The 13,321-nt window shown below is 33.2% G+C and overlaps 1 protein-coding gene across 1 annotated transcript in view; it reads left to right on the plus strand.

The window, feature by feature from the left end:
- The first annotated feature begins 9,758 nt into the window (after nt 1–9,758).
- Nucleotides 9,759–13,321, plus strand: part of LOC137643158 (chymotrypsinogen A-like) — a 107,527-nt gene continuing 103,964 nt past the window's right edge. The window contains exons 1-3 of the mRNA XM_068376010.1: nt 9,759–9,788; nt 9,911–9,941; nt 12,520–12,667. Of these exons, the coding sequence (XP_068232111.1) occupies nt 9,759–9,788; nt 9,911–9,941; nt 12,520–12,667 (209 nt within the window). The remainder of the gene's footprint in view (nt 9,789–9,910; nt 9,942–12,519; nt 12,668–13,321) is intronic.

A 13,321-nucleotide genomic window follows, 5' to 3' on the forward strand; every position in this document is an offset into this window, starting at 1 on the left:
AACATGTAATAACAATTATTTCATTTATTACATTAGCTCGGCCAGCTATCTCAATTTTTTCAAAAAAAAAATTTAACAACAAGCCAAAACATGTTTACTAGGCGTGACTGGATATATGTAATATTCTTTGTTTAACTTTAGCCATAAGCAAACGAGGACGAATGTCCAAACAGGCACATCAGAAAATAATAAGAACAATGCATATGAAAAGATATTAACAAAGCAAAGAAAAAAAATGCATGATAAATAAAGATCATATATATGGTACATTGCTAGCAAATGATTATATGGTACCAAAAAAAAAAAGAAATACTGACATACATATGATTCGGTAACTTGTTAAAGAATAATTGTTACCTTTGTTGGAAACATAGATTGACATAATACGGTAACTAATAAAAATATTTGTTATCTTGGTAAAAATTCAAATTTTTAGTGCACAAACACGAATTCCTGGTATGTACACGTACCACGGTTTCGTACATATATATATATATATATATATATATATATATATATATATATATATATATATATATTATATATATAGGGCTGATATATTTTATTAGATGCCCATAGATTCTGTTAATTTAATTTTTCTTTTTTCTCTTTTCTTTTTAACATTCCGGCTTATATATTTTATTAGATGCCGAGAGAAAAAATTATTTATATTTTTTTTTTAAATGTTTTTTTAAAATGTATTTTTAACCATGCAAAGTTAAAAAAATTCCTCATTTACATATTACTAGCATACTAACAGCTTTTCTTACAAACTCTAATTCCAACATTTTACTCCTTTATCGAATGAGGTGGCCACTTCAAACGGCTTTAAACTGAATTAAATAAGGAGTTTTGTCTGGACATGGCGAAACGTTCTGTTTTAGCTTCCTGCTGTGCAGTAACCTACGCCAAACAAGGATGTTCACGGCGATAAATATCATCACCGTGATACCCAGTCCTGCTAGTAGTATGGGGTGAAGAATTTCCTTATAAGTCGGTGACAGGTGGTCCATTTCGGTTAATTTCATCAACCGCTTGGCTACTTGTCTGATGTACGGGAGAGGTAGTGCTGGCATTATAGAGGTCCATATGAAGTTCGCGAAGTAGGCTCGTTCTCTGATGATAGTCCTTACCCCGGTCACCATGGAATTAGGGGAAGTCCCGATACAACCATCTGCTGCAACGAAGATGTGGGCGAAAGACGTGGATCCGTCAGGGCATGATACATTGAAGCCGTCCTTGTCGTATCGTATCCACGAGCCATTGTTCAGTCTGCAATTGAATTCATTATTGTCAAAGGGATAAAGCTTATCCAGACAATTTTCACTTGTATGGGAGAGAGCACCGTCTAGCACTATACCTAACTCGCATGAATCCATTAAGTTTTTATGGAATTCAAATGAGTCAGCTGTACATATTTTTCTATCCATTGCGTCTGAACGGTGAGTTAATTGATTTAAGTCTTTAATGACCGTATATGTTTCCTTGTCTGGGGAAATCAATACGTGTCCTGTCAAACTGGATATTACTGGATTTGAGTGATTCGTCATGAAAGTCGGAAATGGTGATATCCTGTAAGATTGCCAGGCATCAGAAGAATCAAAAGGAATTGTAATCCTAATCTTGTTATTATCAACGCTTACTGTAATTAGGCTGTAATAAAATTCTAACCTACGTTCTCCTAACAAAGGAACATAGCCTAGTTTATTCCTTCCGTTCTCCAGAATTAACCTTAAGTAATCTATAGGCAACAAATGGGGCGACAGTACACCTTTAGTTGCTAACGTGATAGCTTCTACATAATCCTTGGATTTCTAAATGAAATGTGCAATTCTGTTATGTATGTGATCTATCTTTGAATCATAATACGTTAACGTTGCCAACAAATCCTGTACTTCCATAATCTGAATGATATTATTTGAATGTTCATTTACTAAATCCATAATTTGATTGATTGAAGCTAACTGATTCCTTAGTTCTGACATAATCAATTCATCTTCATGAGTCAAGAACTCAATTTTCTTATTTTGATTACTAATTTTAAGACGATTGGAAATTCCTAAACCTAAACTTGCAACAGACCCAAAGATGTTTAATGCAGCATAAATAAACGGATTTCGTCTTTCTTTATGTTCGTGTCCTACAGTCCACATCAAAAGGTCATAAGCCAAAGATCCTTTCTGGTAAGTCTTATTTTTCAAGTCATCAGATAGCATATCTGCAACTTTTAATGTTGATCCAAGCAAACTCTCTGTAGTCAAATGAAAATGTCTTCTATGCAACTCATCCAATGAGGCAGAAAACCTTGAAATGACAGTTCTTAAGCTAGTGACATCATTCTCTTGAAGAAAAATTGCTTGCATATTCACTTCTACAACTACGTTGCTTGATGTAATAAAAACGTCTTCTTGTCTTTCAACTATAGTGCCATATTTAAAATTTATACCTTTAGTTTTAGAGCTCATCCCACACGAGAAAAATGTCTGAGCGAACAATATCACTCCCAACAACAAAAAAATTCATCTTGGAAACCTGTAACGAGAAAAATATATGTAATTACTCCTGTATTAAGAAGAAAACTTTTAATCACATAAAATAAAAAAATTTTCCCTCACTTCTTTCCCTCTCTTCTTTTTTCTTTTTAATTTCTTATGTGAGCCAATGGTACTATTCTCTCATCCGTGGGTTGGGATACGTTTTGAACTCTAAACCTATTGGCCGTTAATGTTTCCAAAATGTTAAATGGGCCTTCAAACTTAGGTTTTAGTTTATAATTGAGTCCTTTGCGCACATTGATTTGAATATACACGTTATCACCCACGGTATATGTTTTAGTTGGCTTCGCTATTTTATCATGATTCCTTTTCATTATGATTTGTGATTCTTCTAAATTCTTTCGAAGGATATCATATCGACTTATACTTGCATTTATACATTCATTTAAAGGATTTGATAGATTAGTTGTAGGCGCTAATACATGGAAAGGCGTTCTAACTGGGGTACCATACAATGCTTCATGCGGTGACATTTTAATTGATATATGATATGAATGATTCAGAGTACTCAGTGCCGCCGGTATTGCAATATCCCAGTTGGGGTCTGATCCCCCTAGTGTTAATCTTAATATATTTAAAATCTTCCTATTTGCTCTTTCCACTAGCCCATTCGACTCTGGGTGATATATCATGGTATTTATTTTCTTTATGCTGAGGAATTCACACAATGAGGTAAGAAAGTGATTATTAAATTCACCAAAAACGTCTGAGATTATCGTATGTGGAATTCCATGTTTACAAATGTAACACTCGTAAAACTTCCTAGTGCATTCAATCGCAGTTTTAATTTTAAGCGCTATTAGTTCTGTATATCGAGTTAAAGCATCTATAATTACTAAGAGGTGCTTATTTCCTCTGTCTGACTCGTAAAATCCTGTTAACAAATCTAAATGTATTCTTTCAAAGGGTTGATTGGGCACAGGATAAGCCCCTAGGCTGACAGGTGTTTTCGTATGCCCTTTGTTTTCCTGACATGTGCGACAAATAGCTATGTGTCTTTTTATATCTGTAAGCATCGTATGCCAATAAATCAATGATTTGGCTTTCTGTGACATTAATGAGAACCCCGGGTGTCCATGTAATGGATTTGAATGCAACCAATTCAGGACAGTGGAAATAAGTGAGATTGGTCCTCTACCTGGTCGTTAGTTACATGTGGTGTATTGCGGGTTTTCCTTGTCACAGTCCTACACAGAATATTATCTTTGATTATATAATTCTGCTGCTTATACTTTATATATCCCTTTTCCTTATGATTGCCTTTCAAAGCATTTATAATTGTTTCTATTTCCTGATCTTTTCTTTGCTCAGTCTGTAATAATTCAGCGCTCCAGCCTAAATCTTCTTGTTCAGATATCGTTTTAACAATAGGCATGGATGTTGATATATCTATTAATTCAGCTAAAGGCTCCGCACAAGATGACACGGGGTTGCGTGATAATGCATCCGCAATGATGTTTGCTTTCCCAGGTAAATACCCGATTTTTGTGCCAAAATCTTGAATGATCAAATGCCACCGAGTTCGTTTAGAGCTGTGGTTGAAGCCTTTAAAGAACTCTGTTAGTGGTTTATGGTCAGTAAGAACCTTAACGGGATAACCGTATATTATGAACTTAAATGCACTAGTGAATTAACAATAGCTAGCCCTTCCTTGTCTATTACTGCATACTTACTTTCAGAAGTTCTCAATTTTCGAGAATAGAAAGCTATCGGGGAAAATTGTTTATCATATTGCTGAAGCAATACCCCTCCTACTCCTAAGTCTGAGGCGTCTGTTGCAATGAAGAATTCATTACCGAAGTCAGGAAATTTTAAGTTAGGAGAACTACACAGTTCATCTTTCAAGGTATTAAACGCCTGTTGATGTTGCTCAGACCATATGAAATCTGCGCCCTTCTTCGTAATATCAGTTAAAGGAGCGGCTATTATTGAATAGTTGCGTATAAAACGCCTGTAATATCCACTACAACCCAGAAATGGCTGTATTCCCTTGACATTAGTAGGTATGGGAAAATTACGTATAGCCGACACCTTATCATGGACTACTTTAAGACCTTGGCTTGACACCATGAAACCCAAATATATTAATTCTGTTTTGAAAAACTCACACTTACTAATCTTTACCCTTAAGTTATGTTGTCTTAATCTCTGTAGTACTAGTTCTAACTTACGTAGATGTTCTTCTAAGGTGTTGGAAAAGATTACAAGATCATCCATATAGGCATGCAATATATCCCCTAACAAGTCTCCAAACACTATGTTAATATTTCTTGTAAATGTTATAGGAGCACAACGTAAACCAAAAGGCATCCGTAAAAATTCATAATGTCCCCTGGCTGTGCTGAAGGCTGTGTATGGGATACTATCTTCTTCTAATGATATCTGGTGAAAGCCTTTAAGTAAGTCCAAACTGGTAAAATATTTATTCTGACCTAACAAAGACAAAATATCGTCAGTACATGGCACTGGGAATCGATCAGGGATCGTCTCCTCTTTTAGACGACGGAAGTCGACGCAGATACGCCATGTTCGATCTTTTTTCGGTACAACTATTAATGGAAAATTATAAGGGCTGTTTGATTTCCTAATGACTCCTTCTTCTAGCATTTTACCTACTTCATCATTTATTTCATTCTGGAATTTCATAGGGAGTCTGTACGAGGGTACATAGATAATTTTCTGCTTGTCCTTTAACCTTATTTGATGCTCGATCACATCTGTTTTTCCTAAGGATCCATCCGTAGTGGAAAAAACATCATGATATTTAGTTAAAAGTCCAAAAATTTTCTGCTGAATTTCTTCGTCTTGAATGTCTTTATTGATTTTATTTTTAATAGACCGCGAAAGGGATTCATCCGCAACTGATTGAGAGTGATTGATCTCAGCAACGGTAAGAATACGATGTTTATAAACTTCTACATCCAAGATATGTTGATTTTTGTGAATTACTAAAGTGTTATTTAAATGATTACAGACTTCAATATTACATTGTTGATGTGAGCCTACTGTATAAATAGCTTGCGTGACAGGCAATCCGTTAGTTTTCAAAGTGTCGGAAAGGATTAATATTTCAGATCCCGGTAATGTTTTCTTTATTTGCACTATTGAATTCGAAGGTACGTTTGGTTCGATAGATTGCGTGCAAGATGATATTACGGGTGAACGAGAATTCTGCTGGGTCGCGTATATTATTTCTTTATTAGTGAGACAAGTTATTGGTTCTTAAACGTACGTTACGGTTACATTTGTCGTCTCCTTTTTATCCAAAACTAATTTTAAGGTATTAGAAGACTTATAGAATTTCCCTTTGATATACACGCCGTGCTTGGCAGGGGCTAAGATGATGTTTTGATTTCCCATAGATGGGTATCCTATAATTACAGCTGGATACATATCAATGTTTTTTACAACAACAAATGTATCGGCAAACGTGCGTTTACCGACTTTGAACTGAACATGAGTTATGCCTATGACATTTAATTTATTATTTCCTATACCCGAGAGTCTAACTCCGGATTTTTCAATCGGAAAGTTCGAAAACAACAAATGATGTGTCTTCAAATCCATGATATTACGTGGACTACCAGAGTCAACAAATAAAGTAAAGGATTTGTGTTCTAAATTTACAGCATATAAGGTTGGTCGTAACTCATTTTGGCTTATTATTGTATGAATTCGTTGCAAATCTACGGGAGCATGCACTGTTTTACTTAATTCGGCCGTGTGTTTCATAGGAAAATCTATTGTCTCACAATTATCTGATAAAACATTAAATTGATTATTCAATACTATTGATGTTGACATGAATGACCTTGACCCAACATCACTCGCTTCCCCTCTGGAGTTAACTATGTGGTATTTGCTTTGCTCTGCACATTCTGAAAATTAGTCTGACCTTGCGAGGTCTGGTTTGACGACCCAGGCTCAGCGATATGCGAAGAAGTGTTTGTTTGCTTTGGACTCTGAACTGCATTGACATTTGGTTGTTTCTTCTTATTGTTAAAATGAGGATTTTTCTTTTTATTTCCATAAGGAACTGACTGTGGAATTGACTGTGTATTTCTGGGATTCTGTTGCGTCTTACGCGAGTAACATTGATTGTATGAATGTGTTGAACTGTTATGAATCGAGCAGAATTTCGTTCTGCAGTCCGCGCTTCTTAAGTGACCTTGACGTTTGCAATTATAACACGTCATTCCCGCTACTTGACTACTAACTACGTTCACTGTTTGTGGCTTTGTTTCATTCTTTGCAAAAACTTGAGTTAACATGGGATCGAGATCTGGACACTTGGACATGTGTTTCTTTATCTGTTTATATACATCCAATTCCGTACTTGCAGGCGTTAACTTCTTATCAAAACACCACACTAAAGCTTCAGGCAACATAAGTGTCATGCAAGTTAAATACATTAATCGTAAAAAATCTTTCACGGAGATGTTATCCCTAGTAACCCAAGTGGAATTACCTAAAATGTTCTGATATTCATTAAGCCTATCAGCTATTAGAGCTGCTCTCTCAATAACATTAAGCCGATTCATAGTGGCTTGATTAAGTGTATTTCGTAACGTTAATACTACATTCAAGGCTTCCTCACCCCCATAGACCACGCGTAACCTAACTTTGAAATCATCCCAGGTAACTGCTTCTTGAAATGAAACACCTCTTAAATACGCACTCGCATCCCCCTTAGAAAAATCTATAAAACTTTTAGCTTCTTGTAATTGTACAAAAGGGTCTACGATTTGTTTGGCATTCAAATGGGCATCGACGGATGAAATCCATGACTCCACATTTTGTGGCAAGAACTCATTGACTCGACCCTGAAAAGGAAGGATTGCTGACCTGTCATTTACAAGCGTCACAATTGGAGGAGGATTAGTCTGGCCTACGCCACTAGGTCCAGGGGTAGGGCTCACAGGGGGAGTCATGACTGCTGTATTTCTTTTCCTATCTCTTCGACCCCTTGCAATTCTATCAAATTATCTATATGAATACAGACGTCCACTGCGTAAACGCATATGTATGATAAAATTCCCCAAACAATGTTACTAATCCCAAGACATATCCCGAGAATTTCTGAAAGAAAAAGGAATTAGCTCAAAGAGAGAAAAAATTCTAGATGAGAATTCGGAGTTGAACACAGTTTCCTTTAATGAAAGGAAAATAAAAGAATAGCAAATCACTCACCCCAGTAATAATCGACAAACGACTCGTGATAACTACACTTCACTGCCCAAACTGGAATGAATTCAAAAATTTGTACTTAGCTTATATATGGTTCTGTGTGATGTCGACACATCCTCTCTCTCTCTCTTGATGTTTTGTTAGCGATGTATCGTTCTAGTTTCTGTTGAATGTAGTGCTTCCTGGATATGTTTTGTAAACGTTGAACGTCAGTCCTTGGGTTTCCTAGGATGTTGATTGCAGATCCAGTTCATCAGTTTGTATTTATAACATTCATTAAATGTTGAATATTTCGATGGACTATATTACTTAGTCGAAATTGTAGATACATGTAGATAACGTTGAGTTCTTGAAGATCTTTCTCTGGTTTTACAGCTTTTATTTTGAAGTCTTGAAGATCTTCCTCTAATTCTTAGAGTTTAATATTATGGTTACTTGAAGATCTTTCTCTGATTCGTAGAGTTTAACCGCTGCCACCATTTATAAGTGTGCTACTTTTATAAGCACACATTGAGTATGTGTTGTTTAAGATGTGTAAAGCTGGATAACAAAGTACATCTTATTAGCTTTAAAAGTATTTATTGTCTAAAAACAACAGAGTTAAACATCTCCATCATAGGAGGAAGCTGGTTTGGTCGGATGACCAATTCTGGTGAAGTATAGATATGAACTGATTAAATTATCGATATCACAGATATCGTATGCTTAGTTGATGTAGCATTTTTAACACAATCTCGGAAGACACCTGCATCCGGTGACGTCACAAACTTTCACACACTGATGCATTGGTGTTGACGTTTAAGAAAAATGTTACATTGCCGAGGCTGCATTGTGCATCCTGTTTATGATTTCACATGACTACAGCAAATATCACGGCTAGCATCTTCATCCAAACTGACATATTACGTCATGTGTTTTAAACATGTAATAACAATTATTTCATTTATTACATATATATATATATATATATATATATATATATATATATATATATATATATATATATATATATATATATATATACATATATATATATATACATGTATATATACATATATATATACATATATATATATATATATATATATAATATGTGTATTATATATATATATATATATATATATATATATATATATATATATATATATATATATATATGTATATATATATACATATATATATATATATATATATATATATATATATATATATTTATATATATATATATATGTATATATATATATACATATATATATATATATATATATATATATATATATATATATATATATATATATATCAATATTTATATACATACGTATATATATATATATATATATATATATATATATATATATATATATATATATATATATATATATATATATATATATATATATTTATATATATATATATAATATGTGTATTATATATATATATATATATATATATATATATATATATATATATATATATATATATATATATATATATATATATATATATATATATATATCAATATTTATATACATACGTATATATATATATATATATATATATATATATATATATATATATATATATATATAAATATATATATATATATATATATATATATATATATATATATAAATATATAAATATATAAATATATATATATATATATATATATATATATATATATATATATATATATATATATATATATATATATATATATATATATATATATATATATATATATAAACTGAGTTCTTATTTGCAGTGAAAATAAGTGTCCTTTTTCGAAGAAAACGGCTGTTTTTCTCTAGGAAACACCTGTTTTTAGTAAAAAAGCTTTATCCGTTCGCAACTTAAAAAAATCTTATTATTTTCCTCTAACACAAAAACATGCATTCGTGTTTCACTATGTCTTAATTATAGTTTTTGAGTCCTGCAGCTGGTGGCTTGAAACTTTCCGAACTGACTAGAATTAATACTTTTTTTATGGTTCAACTATTTAGAAAAATATCCTTCATGTATCTTCATCATCATGACTTTTTTCAGGTAATTTCAATCATACACACTATAATTATTTCATGTTTAACGAGGCGAAGAGTTCCGGCGTTCTCTCAATCTTTAGCTTCGATATTTTGCCAAAATAAACCTAAATTTTTGCATTTTTCCAGGATACCGAAATTCGAGGGCCTTCGTTATATGGTTAGTATAAACGTCTAATAAGGTTTCAAGTCTGGATCAGTCTGAAATGAATAGTGTAAACTTCTTGCCTTTAAAAAACATTTTGATTGTCTGTACTTTGTCTCATGTAGTTTCGATCAAAGTATATATATATATATATATATATATATATATATATATATATATATATATATATATATATATATATATATACTAAATTTATTAATGCAAAGAATAGGCCAATACTGCTAGGAAATTGCAGGATGAAACAGAGTAAGGTTGTATAAACGTTTAAGGTCAAGGATTTTTGTTAACTTTGTCGATATGAGGTAAGTTATGAACTACTTTTATATTGAAATTAAGGTGACATGAATTGCACCTAGATAAAGTATTTCTTGACAAGTCAGTATCTATTTTCACGTTTCTTTGAATACCCTGGACAACTCTGAAATCTACATGGGGTCTATAGTTATAGTATAGGGGGATATGATAAGTGGGGGAGAGGAGGGGTGGAGTTTGGATCGTAAGAATTGGAGGGAATAGTGTTAAAGGGAAGTACAGTGGCTGGCGAAAAGATTGGGGTAACCCCACTAAATCTTTGCTGTTGGATTTTTGCTGTAACATCGTGCCTTTCGACTTCTGGGAGGAGAGTTCTCTTGCCAGCCTCCGGGGGATTTGTGTATTCATGTTTATTCTTTTTCTGGGGCTTTTTTATTTTTTTAAGTTTGTCTACTTTTCTTTTATTGGTTTATTTTAATACTCCAGATTTGGTTCATCCTAGCTATGTAAGGAGCTACCCTTTTCCACCAGGAATGCTCGTTTTGTGTGTCTGTTATTTTCTCATTGTTACAAGTTCTGGGTAAATGTTTGAAAATCTTTCCCAGTCATTTGTGGCTCTTCTGTGGTGTCTGACGTTTACTGGTTCGAGAGTGTGTATGTTGTGGAGTGTTTTGTTGTTTTCATTTATGTTATTATTATTGTTATTGTTGTTGTGGTTTAGGCCATGTATGTTTGTTATGTCTCCATTTTGGAATTTTGGTAGGATTTTCATCTTTGTTTGAGCCATTGTGCGTGCTGGTGCTATTGGATATTCGAATAGAGGTCTAATCAGGATTTTGTAGAGGTTTATTCTTACGTTTTTCTCCAATAGTTTGAAACATTTTATAGCTCCTTCTCTGTGTTTTGCCATTTGGAGTTTTTGTTTGATATGGCAGCTTATGCCAGTTCTTTCGATAGAGAGACCAAGGATTTTAACTTCGTTGTTAAATTGAATGTTTATTTTCTTTACTGTTATTGGTGCTGGTTTATTTTTTGATACTGATATGAGTTGAAATCTGTTGATATTTGTTTCTATTTTCCACTTGTTTTCATAACCATTTATTCTTTTGATCTCTCTACATGTTTTTATTTTAGAGAATCTTTTGGATTTTGTGGGGTGCATTATTACTTGTGTTATGTTATCTGCATAGGCATAATTTATGGCATATTCGGGGGTTGTTGGCATGTCTACCCTATAGATTATAAAGTGTTGGGGATAGTATGCCCCCATGTGGTACCCCACTTTTTATATCTATTGTTTCTTCCAGTTTCTTATCTATGCTACGTATCCTGACAGTTCTGTCTTTTATGTAGCTTGAGAGGAGTTTTTCCATTAACATTGGTAGTTCCAATTGGAGTATTTCATATTTGAGGCCGTCATGCTATACTTTGTCAAATGCCTTAGAGATATCTTGGCAGATGACATTGCATTGGTGGTTTTTATTTAGTTGGTTCATGGCTATTGTTTCGTAAATCACCATGAGGGCACTCTCAGTGCCTTTCCCTGTTCTGAAACCGTGTTGGTGTCTGTAGAATTTGTTGTTATATTCTAGGAATCTCCTTAGTCTTGTGTTAATGATTTTTTTCAGACTTTTCCCGGCACTTACAGCAAGGTGACTGGCCTTCTCTTTGCTGACAGTTTTGGGTCTTTCCTTGGTTTGGGGGTAAGAATGCGTATTCCTTCTTTCTTTGGTTTCGGGCAATATCCCATTGAAAGATTAAGGCTTATTATTTGTTGGAGTCTTCTCCATGCCACCATTGGTAGTTTTGATAGCATAAGCTTGTTTATGCCGCTTTTACCTGGTGCTTTGTGTTTAAATGTTTTCATTGTTTTCATTATCTCATGCACTTTAATGTCTGCTATCAAGTAGTTTTTCTCATCCAGTCTTTGCAGATCTGGATTTTGATAGGGGATTGTTCGTTCCATATTTTCTTGTAGGAAGCTGAGGACTTCTGTTTCTGTTTCTCCGTCGAAATATGCGTTCTCTTCTGTAATTTCGAATGCACTTGCTCATGTTTCGGTTAGTAATTTCATTTGTTCTTCTGTATCTTCTACTTTATCACCATTACTGTTTATTAAGTATGGTGTTTCTATTTTGGGTTTTCCCAGTAATCTTTGTAGTTTTTCAAATGACGATTACTTTTCAAGACATGTCCTTAAGGCTACCTCGATAATATAAAGATATTTCAAATGCTAAGGTTATTAAAAAAATCTGCTTTCCTTATGATACGTATATTGTTGTTCGATATATAAAAGCCTGACACTCAGCTTCATTTTCAGATGATGGGCAGAAGTACATCAGACTCTCAGCTGATTCTAGCAAGGACGATCCATTTGCATCTGTAACCAAAATTACTGCTTGCGGAACAACCTACCTTTTGGAGGATGAGCACGTAGCTTTAATTTATTCTAGGAATGATTACTACTCGTAAGTATATGGAGCTCTGTACCATTTGCTAAGATGTTAGGAGAAATTTATAGAGATTCTCATTATGAAAAATTGAAGAGACGTGAGAAAAAAAAAAGGCTTTGGGTAAATGGATTTACGAACATTCCTTATACTGCGCACAATAGCTTTCATTTAGTGTCAGTGATATTTAATAAATTGCAATGTCATGAGTAAATATATGCATAATTTGATAAAAAAATATTCGCAAAAATGTGTCGTTTCCCAGTTCCTTTCATTTAAAAGCCAAATCAGTTCTAATACAAAACAGAAATTCAGCAATATAACAACTCTTATTTCAGATTTCTAAACTTTTAGAATTATTGGCCAATCACTTCTTGGTACAAGGAATTTAGCATTTAGTATTTAATATAATGTGTTGAAATAATATTTTTGTTGTTTTTTAAGTGAACCTATTACCTAACATAAAAAAGAAAGAAAAAAGCAGGAATGTTCGAGCTCTAACTTTTGCCATACAAATTTCCTTTGTGATAGTTCCACATAAAAACGTTATTGGTTTAAATAGAGTGGAACCTATTTTCGTAAGCGTTCTATTTTGAGAGCCTTCATATATTATACCAGTTCCTTAAGACCTATCAAAACTATTCTTGCAAGCTCTCATCGGAAAAAAATATA

This window comes from Palaemon carinicauda, chromosome 6 (genome assembly GCF_036898095.1).
Source record: "Palaemon carinicauda isolate YSFRI2023 chromosome 6, ASM3689809v2, whole genome shotgun sequence".
NCBI lineage: Eukaryota > Metazoa > Arthropoda > Malacostraca > Decapoda > Palaemonidae > Palaemon > Palaemon carinicauda.